Genomic DNA, 18,390 nt, shown 5'->3' with positions numbered 1-18,390 from the left:
CTTTCCTTTCTTTTTTTGGGGAAGGGGGGGGTTATTTGTGACAGAAGTGTTTTTTCTGGATTTTGACACTTGGGGGTATATTTACTAAACTGCGGGTTTGAAAAGGTGGGGATGTTGCCTATAGCAACCAATCAGATTCTAGTTATCATTTATTTAGTACATTCTACAAAATGACAGCTAGAAGCTGATTGGTTGCTATAGGCAATATCTCCACTTTTTCAAACCCGCTGTTTAGTAAATCTAGGCATGGTGAGAATTTCTGGTAGATTTAAGGGTCATCCCATAGATTGTAAGCTTGGGAGCAGGGCAATCTATCCCCTGTCTGTATTACCCAATATTGTCTATTACTGTGTCCCCAATTGTAAAGCGCTACAGAATTTGCTGGCGCTATATAAATAAATGATGATGATACTACTCCTGCAATGTTTATAGGAACATGACAAAGGTACAAGCTATACAAGAATAACTTATTACTTTCATAAATAAAGAATAATAAACAGGAGGTAAAATAAAGTCACAACTTTTTTTTGGAAGAAAACATTTTATTTATTTTTTGCTTTTTTTTCCAATGAAAGAAAAAGGAATATAAATATTATTTTATAAAACTTGAGTGTAATACATTGACATTAGTCTATATGGGCATAAGGAGGGTGAAAGCATATTTATAATCGATAAGCACAGTTCAGAAATAGACACAAAGGACAGATGCATTAAATTGAATGTACATTTATTTCACAAACCACATAGAAAGATACAGGAGGAATTAAAATACTGCAGCCCACGATTTAGGTAAAGGGATGAAAGGATCACGTTATTACTATATTACAATACCAGCTATACTACATTGAAGTTTGTTAAAAAGTAAATTAAAATAGCTAGAAAAAAAAGTCACCTACCACTAAATTACTTGTGTGACTGCCCCATTCAATAGAGTTACACTTGTGTACATTTATGGTGTAGAACCCATGTAAAGGGTGAAGAGTTGGTGCATCTGGAACCTGAAGTCATAAGAGATATTGGCATAGAAAGTGGAGGTTAGTATATGATACTTTCATATAATATTAATGTAAGCAGTTCTGTATCATTGCCAAGCAGCAAGCCGTAGCACACAACTCTGTACTGCTCAAGGAATTCGGAATGATTATATGCCTAAAAAATTCCAAAAATTGTAACGCAAGCAATATTGTGTATAAAAATGATGGTTAGCCATTATTGTGAGAATTATTGTGAAAGTATTCAGTGGGCTCCCTCTATTTCTGTGAATAGAGAGAGACTCTGAAATGCATGTAATATGATCTGAAATATAAGAAAGTTTTATTTCTGTAAAATAATCTAAGGATGTGCGCTACTTACTATTAGCAGCTACCTTACATCACATGGAAAAATAAGTAGAAAAAGAACAATAAATGAACAATAAATCAACAACAAATAAAAATAAACAATACAATGAAAATATTTGTGTACAAATAATAAAATCAACCTTTTTTTTTCCCATTTTGCCTGTGTCATTATAAATATCTATACACTTTTGTAAGACATTAAATCCACTGTTAGCTTTGATTTGTTTATCATCCACACCTCTGGAAATTGTAATCTGACTGCCATTTTGTTTACAGCAACGTTAAACTTTTTGTTCTACTTATTATATTGGGTTACTTAGCAAAACATGTATTCAATATTTGATCGTTTTACAGATCTATATTATGCAACCAAGCAAGGTATAAATACATATTTTCATATTTAAACAAATTCATGGTGATTACATTTGAACACCATTATCTAACCGAATGCCAACAAAATAATTAGGTACAGCAAAGACACTCTTCATCGTAGCCAACCCCTATATCTATTTTCCATACTGAGTCCTTGTTAACATTACTAACTTCTTAACCTCTAAATGTCTGGCCTGAATTTAACAGGTTCACTTATTCATCATTCAATATAAAGAATGTAAAAATTCCATGCTGGATACAAGCATGCAAAAAGGGAACAAAAAAATAATTCCAGCAGAAATGCTGATTGAAAGTGATTGTTACACATGCATTTTTAAGTGCAAAAATGTAAAACTAGGAATTGCTCTTTAAGAGCTCAGAAAAACTAGATCCTCAATGGTGCATTTTCTACAAATCAACTTGTTGTCATTCTAAGGCTGTTTCTGACTGTCACCATTTTCACTGAACTAAATTTATTCATCAAAAAACAAGACTAAAAAATGTTTCAGCACAAGGCGCCTGACGTACCAGCATTGGGATTTCTGCACAAATTTGATCAATATCAATTCTCCCTGGTCCAGTTCAACATTATTCTCTAAAGCCACAATATTTTTTTTTTTTTTTTTTACATTTTCTTATTATCTATATAATTTTTGTTATGTGCCTTAAAAAATGCTTCTATCCATCTATAGATACATTTTCTCCCAAAGTAAATAGTACTCGTTCTAGATTCTAAAACCAAACATGAACTTTTTTTTGTTTTATTTCAAAAAAACAAAAACAAAACACAGTCAAAAATGTTTGCAAGGTGGGTTAACAAAGCTCTAAATATTTTCATAAGATCTCTGATGCTGATAAATTATAAATAATGATCTAGTAATACATATATACATTGGAAGAAGTGCTGCAAGTATGTAGAACACTACCAGCGAAGCTGGATGCAAATTTTATGTAAAAAGAGTACATCATTGGCTAAGAAATGACCTTGCAAAATATAGTAACCTTGCCAATGGAAAATATTGGCTCATATCGAGAGGGCACAGATATCCAGTGTCCGGACTAGTATTTTCATCATAAGTTCTAATAGCAGGGTGACCTTGCCACTAGCCCTGATGATGACTGATACAACTCATTCCAATCGTCATTCTCTTTCGCTCCGCTAATAAGACATTCAAGATCTCTCTGGGATTTGGGCTGGGGGGGAATTCTGCCCTGTCGGTGTAACTGACATGTTGCTATAGATCTTTATTTCTTCTCTTTCTTAGCAGATTTCTTCTTGTTTCCTGAAGGTGCGCCTGCTTTGCCATCACGTTTCCCGGCAGCGTTAGTGAGCGTTGTTGTTGTTCCCGGGATGTAGATGTTTTGTCGGTAGTCAGGGACATGTTGCAGTGTGAACTGTGGTCCGTAGCGAGCACTGAGTCCCATTGTACCTGATCCTGCTGCCATAGCTGAGCTCCCTTCAGCGGCTTCTGTAGAGAACCAAGGAAATAGCGATTAGCGGAAGGGATTTAATAATATAAATAAGTGTCCATTCAGGAGCACCTTTTCAGTACACCCATGCTGGAGAAGCAGACACATCGGGTAAATAAGGAATAAGCATAAACAGCGTATATCTAATAATGCAATTTGTGATATCACATTTCAGGCCTGTACCCAGAAAAAAGGCAACATGCAAATTTTAAAATAGTATATAAAGTATAGTCTGGGGTGTGACATTCCCCGATTGAGACATCCCCCTTAGAGCGGTCTATATTTACACTCCTTTTCTGCTACTGTTTGCCTGACACAGGCAGCTTTATTGTCAATATGGGTCCCCTATGAATTTCGCATTCATGAAAATGGGAAAGAGACAACATCACCACTATGTGTTATATTATCAGAGATAATAGCAACGCTGGACTGTATGCAGGCGCGGGCTGGGAGAGGCGTGGCCGGGGGGCACACAGGCGGCTGCATCCCATGAAAAGGGATGCGGCCGCGTCATTGATGACATCCCCTGTCATGTGATGCGACCGCCTGTGCGCTGAAAGTATTGTATTTTGCATCCGGGGGGCGGCCGGCCAGCCTACCCCCCGGCCCTAATAGCAACCTGACCGACCGCCCCTGACTGTTTGATGTGTTGGTGAAAAGGGGACACGTCTGATTGGGCCACACCAAAGACAAGCCTAGCTCTGTATAGTATAATATCTTAGTGATCTCAGCATAAATGTTATGTTTTGGTGAGGTTATCATTTAAGTTTCTCCTATTATGACTGAATTTCGTGTAGTTTATTACCTTTAGTAGGACATAATGCACCTATATATCTGTCACTAAACCAGGACTTACAGATAATGCACAGGTTAGTGTAACAGGATTGTGTTCAGTTTTGTGATCACCTAGTTCCACATGGAATATTGCATATCCAAAACAAGGCAGTTGATTTACAAAAATGTATTAAATACGCCTGCACATATTTAGGGTATTCCGCAGTTATTGGGACTCTGCAGAGCTTTTATCTGCACCAGAAATCTAGATTTCGTACTACTTAGGTGACTGTAATCAGTACTCAGCAACTACATCCACTGAAATGCATTTGCTCAGCGTAAGCAAAATTAATAATGGCTGAGCATTCATATGCACAAATGAATCAAGGAGATGTTACATTGTAACACTTCAAATAAAGACAATGTCCCCTTATACAATACATAATAATAATAATAATAATATGATTATGAAATAGGTGCTAGATAGGGATAAAAAAAAGAAAAAGTTAAAGTTAATGAGGGGTAGGGTGAAATATGTGCATACTCTGTGCATTGGCATCAAGAAGGCAGCTCCTCAATGATTGTGCAATACTGAACCATGATTTTGGAGTGGAGGCCTAAATATTTGTAGAGCATGAAAATAGGTCCAATTGTGCCCAAAATGCATGGTGCCTAAGCACTTTAGTTGTGAACAATGTGTGTAAGCAACTTTAGTTGCATAGTGACTTCATTTTAGGTCTGTTAAAAGCTGTATATAGGTGTTGGCATCTATGTACAGCTGTACATAAATGTTGGCATAGTTGCCAACATTTAAAATGGTTTCCAGGGACAAGTGACGGTGGATCTATGCACATCATATGGAAACTGCCTCAAAGGATTTTGGAGCACTACCATGCCCAGCTTGTTAAGTTGACTGAATTTGATGATAATACCCGTTGTGCATTTCTAATACTCCACTTCAATAACTGTTGCCATATAAACTTTTGTGATGAAGGATGGATGGAATGACATATAGCATGCAGGAAAAAAAGCATGTTCATCTGTGGGTTGATCAACATTTAAACATACGGATATATGCAGAGTTGAAAAATTCCGTCAGCAAATCTTTAAAATCTGTGACTGTCCTTGGAAATTAGGCAGTTGTGCAATTTTGCTGCCTGGTTCACATACACATGGCCAACTGTGCATACAGTATTACTACCTATATGCTTCTCATATAGACTCCTGGACTTTGGGATGTCCTGTCCAATTTTCTGTTTGCGTATTGTTTAGGTTTTAGTGACTTTAAAAATAGGACACATCAAAGTGATGCAGTTCTGAATTAAAGTGAAATCATTGCCTAAATCCAAGTTAGAGAAAAATCTAAGTAGGGTAAAGATATTAACAAAAAAAGGAGGCACAATAATGCCAAACATAGATTCAAATATAGATGAAGAATTTTTCATCACAAAATGAGTTCAACTTATCCTGAGTCATCATTTAGAAGAGATTCATCTGAACTTATATATAAAGTGTATATTGGGAAGTTCACTGAGATATAATCAAATACACAGTTTTACTTATGTTTGGTGAGGTCATTTATAGGCTGCAATTTTACTAAACCTCTCCTCAGTGAATAATTAATTCAATCATATGGAAAGTTGATGGGGAGGGGCCCTGACAACTGTTGACAACCTGTTTGAATCGGGGATGTATTAATAGGAGAGAGGATAATTGGAGCCTCAACGAGGAGCCAACGGATTGGAAGATCACCTCACCAAAGAGCCTGAGTACATTAATTTTGGCATAACTCTTGGTCCACCTGTATATGAATAGGTAAATAATAGGGCATAGAAGAAGCATTTTGCACTACTCTTGTAGTGTCATGTTTTGTTCTCATCAGTGTAGGTGACAAATCAATATAGCGCTCTTAACAGTCACAACCCCTCTCAATTCACTTCTGATAATGTGAGAGATATTTATATATTTTTGTATGTCACTCTTACATATTGTATTTTTACTTATTTTTCCTTTAGAAAATGGAAAATCTGTTGTTTGTCAAACACATTATAATGTAAAAAAAACTGAAAAATGTGTTTCTCTTTTAAATAAATAACCTGTGAATTCTTGTCATAGAAATATAAACATTTAAATGTTTGATAAAATCCATTGTATGTGTCCCGTGCAGGAAGCTCAGAATGATGTCACATAGTCAGATGGATAATAAACACTACATTCATTTCTGTTTTATTGCACTGGGAAATTATGTGATATTGTAGAAATATGCACTGTTACCGTTATATTTAACTATCATGAATGAAGTATATATGGTAATACTTTTTCTGCCAAAATATTATTAAATGTTATTACTTCACACACATGAATCTGATTGGTTGCTATCAGCAACACCTTCACTTTACCTGCTTTTGAAGTTCTAGCTAATCTCAATGTTATACCACAACGTGTGTGAAAAAAAGCAATATGAATCTGTCTTTTCAGTATACAGTTACAGAGCATGTGTCATTTCTCTGCAAGGTTACTCATTTTTTCCTATGTTTGAAAACGATTGTGTAATCTCCAAGAATCCAGCTCACAACCTGGAACACAACGCAGTTATAAAAGCAGATGTGTTGTAACCCAACCTACAGGGATCGAGTTACTAAAGCGCTAGGGATAAAAATTGTACATATGTTATCACTATATGCAAATCTACAACCTCAGATTGAACCAAACTGCAGCAAGCCTCAGACATACTGAGAATGCCAAACCGAAAGCAAGTTATGTAACTGTTCTGCACACTGTGCTGTAAGTGTCTGCATAGAGGCACAAGCCTGTCATTGGAATATCTATCCATACATCTCCATCCTGCAGGTAGAAACCTGCAGTCTCTTATTCACCACTTAAGCCTGGCTGGAAACTGGTGAATAATGTTTTCAAAATACATTGACGATGACTCACATTTATAGTTCAACAGCTTCTAATGAACATATTGCTGATTATAAGAAAAATGCAGCGTACGTAACTGCTACAGTGATAAAAAGCCCCTAATATATCCTATCTTCGACATAATGCTCATGTGACTATGTGCACTATTTTTATGTATATTTCAGTTGATAGATACTTTATATTTTTAAATTTTTGATGTCTTATGGTTACAAAATGTAAAGGGATTATCCACTTTTAGATAAACTCCCTCAATAAAACTAATTTCTTTCAGCCTTTACAATGGGAATGAAATTCATTTCCCTGTAACAACTTTGCACCCCACAAATCTTGCGCGACCCAAACTTCTTGCGCCCTAAGCTGCAGCCTAGTCAGACATTTGAATAAACATGCCCTGGCTCTTCCCCTGTGAGTTTTCCCATAAACATAAAAGGATACTTAATAGATTAGGAGCAACAATACAACTGACTTTTTAACACTGTTAAAACAGGTAAGCACTAGTAGGAGAGTGTAGTTCATCGCTGGACTGTAGGAACAGTTGAGGGACCCGTAGGTTATGAGGAACGCTGGACCCAAGGTGAGTTAAATTCAGTACTATTGCATAACTTATTGAACGCCAGTAAATTTTCCATTTTCTGACTTGCTTCTTTAATTTATGACTAATATTTGAAAATAAAATCAAAACCATGTTAAAAGTTCCATGACATTTCTACAATTCCAGACTGAACATCACAGCACAAATGCTTTAAATTTGTTACTGTTCTCTGTGTTCTAACTGTAACAGAATCTACTTGATCAAAGAGTTCTTAAATTCACCGTCATGGAAACTGACCATTTGCGGATGCCAGGATCATCGCTTGAAGTCTCTCTGTTTCAAACTGGTTGTTTGGCCACACTCCAGCTTCTTCTGTGGGCTGTTGTACTCTGAAAAAGACCACAAGATATTTGCTTGTAAGAAATAGGCCAAGTGCAAGGGGGAAACAGCTGCCTGTTTCCCACTTGCTCTTGGAAACACTGAAAGGTGATACTAGCAAAAGGATTATGGTTTTACAATACATAAACGATTATAACACTCATACTTTTGAGTTGCATATGAATTAAGGAACAGAATAATATCTTTTTCCCTTACAAATTGGAACACCTCACTAAACAGATTGACCAATGGGCTAGGTCCATGTCTCACAAAACTAATCAGGATTCCTTCACACAGGATGGATTTTAAACTATGGCAATATTTCAAATATTTGTAAATGTCTAATGTTTTATTTTTAAACAAATCGGCTAAATGTCCCTTTTTAGATACTGAGTACAATAAATTACCTATTTAAAGTTATTATTATTAGCATTTATTTATAAAGTACCAACAAATTACGTAGTGCTGTACACTGAGAGAATTATGATACAAATAAAAAATATACAATTTAGTGACACACTCTACCTACTGTACAACAACCAAAAAGCTCCAATTTGTTTCATTTTTAATAGCAGACCCACAAGACTATCCTCCAAATTCTGAAGAATCCTATATCTAGAGGTGGAAATGAACTCCTTTTCCAAAATTATCACCCCCACCCCCAGGAACAACCTCCTGACTAGACATTGAATCTAGCTCTCTCAATTGACGCAACCTAACCCCCGACGGGGACTACAAAAAAGCTTAGAATACCTGCTTCCAAATTACTCCCAACATTAAAATTTTCTATCAAAATTTGGAACTTACTAGCTATAATTTACATTACTACTTCTCCCATTTCCCCTAACCTGGGTTCCTTCCAGGACATCTAAGGCTAGGTTCAAGAGCCGGATCCAAGCAAATATTAAGCTCCCTACCAACTTTTGTAAACTAGGACAATGGTTGTCCCTTACTAATCTCCAACAAAAGTCTCTCTCCCATATGCTAGGTTTGTTTGAATACTTCCAAATAAGATAATTCCAGGTTTTACCTGTCTGTACTGTGTTTAGACAATGCTTGTACCTTAATGTACCACTACATTATATTCAGGTGGTGCTGTCATACCCTGGTCAAACACCTATTGTATACAGCACAACTGCCGCAGTCCAGTTTATGATGACTTGGCTCAATCCTTATTTCCCAGTTACTAATTAGTGGACACTGTGTCTTATAAATTGTTCTATGGCAGTAAACAGTTACGGTACATGATGTGCACATGAGCAAAACAGAAACACATTTTTTGATATAATACATAATTTCGATATAAACAAATATCACTTTCAGACATTGCACATGTAGCAACATGAATCTGTAACTTGCCTATGACACAAAGTACCAATATAGCATCACACATACATATAAAGATGGGATTTGGGATTATCTTTAATCACCCTTATTAGGGTGTTGTATTTGATTAAAATATGGATTTTTTCTAGTACAGTTATGATCATGTCTTTGCAAGGATATCAAAAGGTGACATAGGTCATACAAATATGAAAAACTTTGTGGAACTTAAATAAAATAACAAACAAAAATATGCAACATTAAAATTGAGGTGTGACTCACCCACTGGGTCCGGGTCTTTGTGCCTGAGAGAAACGCCAGTCTGTGTTAGGTTGTGCCTGCTGGAAAAAAACAGAAAAGTGTCTTTAATTGGTGTTCTGTTTATATACCATCCTGGCACAACATTACGTCATACTTACCTACATTTCATACCTTTCCTTCTAGGAGAAGGCATGAAAAGGAGATGTGATTTGCATCATCAAGTAGGTGGGGCAAAGCTATAGTGCATCATCAAGAGGGTGGGGCAAAACTATGATGCAGCAAATCACATCTTCAAGCCCTTGCTCACTCAGTGTTTGCTGAGGTAGGCGGGGCTTAAGACACATTCCGCCACTTTGTAGGCCTGCGAGCTGCCTTCTCCCCCTGAAGTCCAAGTGGTCTCCCAATAATTCACTCCATTCTAGGAGAGAAGGCAGCTATCCATTACATTGGTTTTGTTTCTAATTATTCATACTGTTTGTTATTTACACAAATTATACTGTTTAATTAGAGTGAACATGAAGTACAAATCAAGCAGTAGAAATAAGCCATTTCAAAGGAATGGTGTAAGTAAGGGGTTTCAACCTGTGGCCTGTGTACCACATGGGTAGGGTCCCATCTTTGTGAAATGAAAACAATAGTGGGAGAATAAGCATTTTGAGTTAAAAAGAGTTCCGGTGTAAAACGGGACTGTCTTGTGAAATGAGGGACATATGGAGGCACTATTCTGGGAGGGGGGATACACAGGAGTTTCAGACTCTTACACTCATGTAAATACATTTTCACTATTTCTAAAAAATAACATATCAGATGCAAACTGTTACTTTGTAAACATCTAAAAGGGAATTCCTTTTTTATATAATATTGTAACAAAGCTACAGTAATATTTGCCCAACAAATATATCTGTATTTTATTATTCTGACCCCAAAATAACTTTGTAGGGCCTCTGAGAATCCCAGCCACAGTTTTCTGGGACTGTATCTTTTTAAATTACAGTCATGATGGGAGAAGTACAGTCTGCAGTGACATCAAAGCTCTGTGTGCAATGATTGTGGCAAATCTACAGCTATCATGCCCCTTGCATGAATTACAGCAGTACTAATCAGTATCTCTATCTCCTCTGTGACATCAGAAATGACTTTAGATTTAGGAGGGGACTGGCCACACAGCTCTAAGGCCCCTTACCCACTGGCATAAAAATCATGGTTTTCCTAGAGCTAGTTCCAATGACCCATTACCATACTTTCCAACATTAAGCTGTGGTTTGTGGGATAATACAACATGGGGTGGGGCTTAACGATGTGAGTCACTGTGAGTAGCAGCGGCCCCACACACTTCTCTATGAAAATGTGCAGAGTGCAGAAGGGATCACTGCTCTCCCAGGAGTCTGGAGAGTAGGCAACTATGCCCATTACCCACTTGTATTGCCACTTGTTGAGTTGGTGGTGGTGGCATTTTTAGGGCGTTGCATGCTCTATTTACTTGTATTCACCACAAATGGGTCAAAGAAGTGTCCTACATTGAACCCCTGCATGTACAAATGTTTGTTACTGTAATTGCGGTTTCCATAGGGTGTCACTAGCGCTTACTTAAAAACAATGGGTAACCAGCCTAAGGCTGAGTAGCAGTATCTATTTCTCACAACAACCACACCAAATAATTGTCCAGAAAGTGCTGTGTCTTCCACAAAAAGCCCACTGTATATTTGCAAGTAGGAGAGGAAACATTCATGAGCATTTATAGCTAATTGAAAAGTTGAAAACAAAAAGAAAAAATCATGAACTTCTGTTTTGTTGTGAACTATGGAATCTCATGTTACTAATTGCAATAGGTGCTATTTTACAACAAAAACCTTTGCCATGACATCTGTAGATTATTTAACTTATTGACCACATCAATGTGACAGTCTTTGTGAAATCTGTACATCACTAGTATGTGATCCTTCTGCAATATAACTGGTCTTTGCAGAAACACTTTAAGCTGTTTGGAATATTAATGAGACCTATTTTCTGTTGATATAACTGAATAGGGGGTGTCTACATATAAGAGAAGATCTTCTGTGTCTATTGAACTATTTATTTATTTTTTATTTTTTGTTATATATATTAATTGGACTGTATTACACTATATTGTCTTTTTTTCTCTGTTCCATGATCACATGAATACTTGTGAGAAATAAGAATCGGAGGGTGGTCATCACCAAATTTAAGTATTATCTTTATTATTTATTTAGAAAGAATATTTATAAGCGCCTGTAGGTCTTCATATTATTGTAATTTGATATAACTGAATCATTTAATTTAAAAGTAAAATATACTAGTTAATCTTGGTTAATAGTATGGACCACTTTAGTTCTAATCGCTCTTAGCAGAACCTGAATACCAGAATTGTTCTACAATGATGAAACTTTCTAAACACTACAAACACTATATATTTTATATAGATATACATACACAAGTTTACTTCAAATACCCATAAAAATGACAGTAAACACTATATTATTCCTTATAGTATACAAGTTTTTTTTTTATAAACACAGATTTCTACTGGTTCATGTGTCCCAAAATATTTGCATGTTGTGTCATTATTAATATAAAGTTAATATAAAACAATATACATTAAAATTGTAAACAAGTTTCACGTACATTTGGTATAGTGTAGAGAGGGTGTGAAATATGTATGGCATACTTGCCAACTCTCCCGGAATGTCCGGGAGACTCCCGCACTTTGCGAGAGTCTCCCGGACTCCCGGGTGAGTGTGGCAATCTCCCGAATTCTGCCCACTTCACTAGGAAGTGCCCCACTTCCTAGTGAAGTGGGCAGAATTAGATCCCAAACGCCGCGATTCCCGGTGAATCGCGGCATTTGGCCCCGTCCCCGCCGTCAAATGACGTGTTTGCGTCATGACGTCACATGGGGCGGGGCCAAAATGCAGCAATTTTGGCCGTCACGCCCCCCTCCACTGGCTGGCTCCCGGAAGGGAGCTGAAGAAAGTCGGCAAGTATGATGTATGGCTTCATGTCAAGAAACATTTTAAACCATATGAAACATTTTGTTCCCCTTATTGCATTTTACTAATAAAAGTTGCTGTAGAAAAGGATACTTAAGTTACTGTTCTATAAAAAAACAAACACATTTTCATAGTACATCATTTAAAGGTGCTTATAGTGAAATGGTGGTGCAGTATCATATGTAATACAGAATATGGAGGTTTCCTTGAGAAGTGACACCTCCTATGTGAAAGTTTGCATCTGATAGCAAAACTCCGCCTTCCATGATCATAGGCACCAAGAGGAAGGGCCCGGTCAGTGGCGAAAATGGTGGGGCAGATGGAAGCCTGGCGAGGACCAATTCCGGAAATTGGAATTCAGATTTTCCTGAATCTTTGTGCACTACTTGTGCAAGTGGGGACCAAGGAGCATATATCAGTTAAATAATTTAATTTAGTTTAGAAATTGGGCCATGAACTTCTGCACATCTACTATTTAAGTAACATGTTTTATTATTATAATGGAGATAATGGGGCTATGTAGTATATCGTGGGTGCTGCACATGCCCAGTAATGGACACTGACGCCCACCTGGAGAGATGGGCCGGAGGAGGGACTAAGTGTTATAACATTGAGTACAGTAAAGGTGTATTTACACAAATGCGGCTCCTGCAGACCAGCAGAGACACATATATACATCTGTTAGGCAGCGTATCCTTTGCACCTGCTATAGGGCAGATGCAAATACACACTTATAATGATTTCCCGCAAACAGGCGCATGTGCTGCTGATGCATCTCCAGATGTGTGCGGCTCTGCACATGCGAGGAAATAAACAATTTGTCCATGCTCTTTTTTTTTTTTAAGTAATTTACTCCCATTATGGAACCAACTCTGCATCAGCTCCTATAGCCCCAGTGCAGGTACAAAGTGTTGTGACAGGTAAAGTAACAATGAGAAACTGTGCGCCCTCCTGCCACTATTACTTACAAAACTAATACAGCAAATACAATGACAACACAACTTGGGCAACAGCAGTGAAGAGATGATACATTAGGAACAACAAAAAGGTGCGCACAGTGAGCACAGTAATGGGGGACCTTGGAACATGAGAACATTTGCGTCACTATCCATCCATATCTTAGGCGCAAAACTATTACTAAGGATCAGCTTTCACCGTATAGTAGACAAATCTATAAGACTATAAGACTATCATAGAGGATACCGATCTAAGTTGTAAACAAAACCTCTATACACACTGGAGACAGTAATAGAACCTGCGCTCCAGGTGCATCCAATGCACCAATGATTTCTATGGTAAATCATACTAGTTTCATTTCACATCTATATACTCTGCAAGTAAAATGCTGCTCTTCTCCCTAGTGTGTGATTCCTAGGATATTGCAAGGTATATTAATCATTTATATTATTTAATTAACAGTTTTACTTCAAAGAAAATAACAATAATATGATGCTGACTGTGTAAACAAATTAAGCACCACAACCGTGAAAACTGGTGTAATCATACACATAATTATCAAGTAATATAATCACTCCTACAGCTTGTGATCTACAGGCCAGTAACATTATCCTGCATTGCCTTGCAGCGCCCTTTCTATCAACAGTTGATGTTCTTGAATAACTTATAGAGAGCCCAACCATGCACATAAGAGGTTTAGAAGATTAATGTAGTTCTGTTATTATTACCTAATGCCTCCCACCTTTATCTGTGAGCGACTGGTGTAAACTGCTCACATATTATGTTGGAAATAAAACTGTTCATCTGACTGTGATTGTTATTCTCACATAAGTCAGAAGGACACAAAATACTGGGGGGGGTCTGGTGTACGTGATGAAATTGTGCGATCTTGTCTCAGAGTTTGTATAATAAACTAGAAAAAAAAGAGATTTAACTGCAGATACAAATAAAAAAACACTGCTGTATTATATTGCTGTTATCATTTTGTAATATTTGTAATATTAGAGCTAGTAACAGTGATATATTTGATGACATCCATCACTCTTGCTTAGAGATTCCACTATTACATTACTTAAAAATAGATATATTATAGGTAATAACTATATATATATATATATATATATATATATATATATATATATATATATATATATATATTCATTATTCCTTCTTTTCACATAATTTAACGATATAGTATAGACTGTTACCCCAGCATTCTGTATACAAGAACTTGTGTGCTTGTATTTTCTTGGAGTGACAATTGTTGGGAGTTGCAATTTACCTACTGTGTATATTAACTCATAATATGTTATGGACTTTATTCAGAGATAGGAATCTCTTCAGCTAAGAAGTGCAATTTTGCACCTTGGCAATACCATTGAGAGCTGCATGAGGGCAAATTTAAAATGTACAGATTTAGTCTTGGATTAGGGTGTGTCCTAGCTCAACTCTAAAATACAGTGTAGAGATTCCCATTACTAGTGTACTACATTCAAAATGAGTTAGTATTTTCCTTGCATGCAATAATAATAATTGCGTATGCACCCCTCCCCCCTTGAAGCACAACATGATTTGTCCAGGTGCACATTTGCACTCTTAAGCTATATTTGCTCCTAGTTCAAAATTATTAATAAAGATGTTTATCAGGGTTCAATATAACAGGACACGGGACAAACAACAGGTACTAATGTATTAATCATGATTAAAGTAAAATATACACAATGGAGAACAGCGCACATACACACCTCCACATGTGCTACATCTTTTCACTGAGTTAACAGAGGCCAAATCACACAAGTATATAAGCCAATGCAAAATGAAATGTATATGTAGTTATACAATAATTACAAAAGGTGGGGGGCTTTCTCACCTGAACGGGTCCACTTGAGTTATTAATGCCTAAACTTTCTGAGTTGTCGACCATCTCTTGTACTGTAGGGGGCGATAAAGGCTTCAGAATTGTGAGATTGATGTTGTCTGCTCCTTGAGAAAAATATGTTCTGTAGCAATCACTTTCTGTATAGGAAGGATCCATTCTAACGTCCATATACTTTAGTGTGCCATCCATATTAAAATGAAGTGTTGGTTGTCTTGTCTCAGGGCGGTGGTCGGCATTTGGACGATTTAAACACCCACAAGGATATGGGCACAAAAGTATTTCTTTTTTACAGCATTTTACTAGCAACAGCAAACAAGTAACAAGAGATGCCAAAGTAATTACAACCAAAGATATGACCAGATACATTGTTATGTTACTCCGATCTCCAGAATAAAAATTATACAATGTAGGGGTAAAGTCCTCTGCATGTTTCTCTAATGCTACAAGTATTGTCACTGTAATTGATAAGGATGTTTTACCATTGTCACTGATAACCAAGACAAGTCTTTGCAGGGATTGATCAGTTGTCAGGAAATTCCTAACATTTCTTATTTCTCCAGAATAAATGGATATATTAAAAAGAGAGTGATCAGTAGGTTCCATAAAGTTATATGATAGTAAAGCATTTTGACCTGAATCCGGGTCCACTGCAGACACTTTAGTTACCAAAGATCCTGCAGGTACAGACTTTGACATGTTTAGATGGGTGCTGAGCTCTCCAGGGTACTTTGGATACAGTAATTTGGGAGGGTTATCATTTATATCCACAACGAAAACAAACACAGTCATATTAGAAGATAGTTTCGGATTTCCAGAATCCTCCACTTGGACAATGATTTCTAAAACCTGAATTTCTTCATAGTCAAATGAACATATTGCATAAATCTCTCCACTAACTGGGTTTATGGAAACAAAGGAGGAAACGGTTAAATCTTTATGTTGGTTTTCAGCTAAAGAATAGGTAAATTCGGCATTGCTCCCTTCATCCCGATCGAAAGCCGATAACGTATAAAGCAATTGTCCGGGTTCTTTGTTTTCATGAATGAATGTGTTTACATCCGGATTCAAGAACAGCGGTGGATTATCATTAATATCAGTAACATTAACAAAAATCGTTGTCTGTGTGGAAAGAAATGGGGATCCCATATCCTTTGCCGTCAAAATGATTTTGTATTGAGGAATGTCTTCTCTATCCAGTGGATCGCTTATAATTAGAGCATAGTGGTCCTTAAATGACTTGATTTCAAAAGGTACCTTAGGTGACACAGTTAAGTTTACTTCTCCGTTTTTCCCCGAATCCATGTCTATTACAGAGAAAAGTCCAAAAGTGGTTCCAACAGTTGTATCCTCTGGAATCTGACCCAGCAAGGATGTCAGCAGAATCTCTGGCAAGTGATCGTTGACGTCCTCAATCGCTATCTGAACAATGCAGCTACCCTCCATTTGTGGTGTTCCTTTGTCTTTTGCTCTGACAGTTAACTCGTAATAGCTACAACTTTCAAAATCTAACATTTTGTTTGTGCTAATGACACCTGTGTCTGGGTGTAGAGAAAACAACTGTCTGATAGTGACTGGTGTTCGACTATCGAAAAAATATTCTACTTCAGCATTGGAACCCTCGTCCATGTCTGTGGCATTAAGCTGGATCACTACAGTGTTTGGGGGGATATTTTCTGGCAAGTTAATTTTATAAAAGCTCTGATTGAATATAGGAGCATTGTCATTGAAATCCAGAACAATGATAGTTATCTGTGATGTTCCAGATCTTGGTGGATGGCCACCATCAAGAGCAGTGAGAATAAGATGATGGTATCCTTGTTCTTCTCTGTCCAGAGCCTTTTCTATGACCAGTTCTGGAATGGGAGTGCCGTCCCTCTGACTTCTTAAGGACAATGAAAAATACTGATGCCTACTCAAAGTATATTGTCTAACCCCATTGACTCCTGAGTCATGATCATGTGCTTCTTCTAAAGGAAATCTAGCACCTGGGTATGCTAGTAACTCTGTTATTGTTATTATCTGCTCTGTGGTCAAGAACGTAGGAGAGTTGTCATTTATATCTAAAATCTCAACTTCCAAATGATGCAACTCCAACGGATTTTCAAGAACCACTTCTGCTATCAATAAACAGTGTAAATTAGATCCACATACGCTTTCCCTATCTATAGTTCTATTTACTGTTAAGACACCACTTTGCTGATCCACTGCAAAATACTGACCACTTCCTGAGGATCTTAATTGTATCCTGCGGTTAGACATAACAGCTACTTGTAAACCCAAGTCCTTCGCTACATTACCAACTAATGTCCCTTGTTCTGCTTCCTCAACCACTGAATACTGAAGGTTCCCAAAGGCCCTGTTCTGGTTACAACAAATAAATAAAATCACTACTTGCCATTTCCAAGGCACGGTGGATATTTGGATGCCCATAACTTAAAAATGTTTTCTCTTCGATGTATATTCATATATCCTACTAAAGTCACTGTTACAAGTACATATAACCAAAGTGTGCTTGAAATATTTACAGGGTTTACATTGTAATGTCAGCTGTGCATTCTATTCTAGAGAATGTGGGCAAGCAGAATCCCTAAGCTGTAATATGTGGAGGAGGAGAATGGACGACAACAGCAGAAATAGAATTTTACAAGTTACTCTATACTATATAGACAGTTCTGCCACCCCATGGGCAGAGACGTTACAAAGTAGTGCAATTCTTTATGCTTAAATCCTTTTCTCCCAATTTTGTTTACTATTTACCCATTTTCTTTTCTGTAACCCTAATACTCCTGAAAATCCTAAATAAAAGAAATGAAAAAAAAAAAAAAAAAGAGCTGGTAGGTAGTAGACTAACATGGGTTATTTATATATATTATTATATGTATTTTATATATACATATAGTGTGTACAAGTTGACAGTCGTGCACGATACCACTCAGTATTTTTATACCACCCCAACATGCACCCTGATAAAACTGTAACAAAAATGTAATTTGAGTTCTGTGCTTTTTTAAACCCCAAAAAAATAAAGTAACACTTTTATTCAGAACTACACAAAAAATATTTTAAGTGTTTTGTAATTTTACCAGCATATATTTCTCAAAATAATATCCTAAATGCTAGCATCTGACTACATACAGCATTTCAGCTAATGACTGGGGAATATCCTGCCCT

At 36.9% G+C, this 18,390-nt stretch overlaps 1 protein-coding gene across 12 annotated transcripts in view; it reads right to left on the bottom strand.

The window, feature by feature from the left end:
- Positions 1–710: 710 nt before the first annotated feature.
- Positions 711–18,390, bottom strand: part of LOC142152875 (protocadherin gamma-B7-like) — a 420,392-nt gene continuing 402,712 nt past the window's right edge. For 11 of the 12 annotated variants that reach the window (XM_075209932.1, XM_075209929.1, XM_075209930.1 and 8 more), the window contains exons 2-4: positions 9,397–9,455; positions 7,711–7,802; positions 711–3,181 (exon numbers count right to left, since the gene is read on the bottom strand). In XM_075209932.1, the coding sequence (XP_075066033.1) occupies positions 2,958–3,181; positions 7,711–7,802; positions 9,397–9,455 (375 nt within the window). In that variant the 3' untranslated portion in view covers positions 711–2,957. Of the gene's footprint in view, positions 3,182–7,710; positions 7,803–9,396; positions 9,456–15,210; positions 17,765–18,390 lie in introns of those variants that run through there. The other variant, XM_075209921.1, reaches the window with a different exon arrangement.

This window comes from Mixophyes fleayi, chromosome 4 (genome assembly GCF_038048845.1).
Source record: "Mixophyes fleayi isolate aMixFle1 chromosome 4, aMixFle1.hap1, whole genome shotgun sequence".
NCBI classification, from domain to species: domain Eukaryota; kingdom Metazoa; phylum Chordata; class Amphibia; order Anura; family Limnodynastidae; genus Mixophyes; species Mixophyes fleayi.
This window is presented reverse-complemented; position numbering and strand designations above follow the sequence as displayed.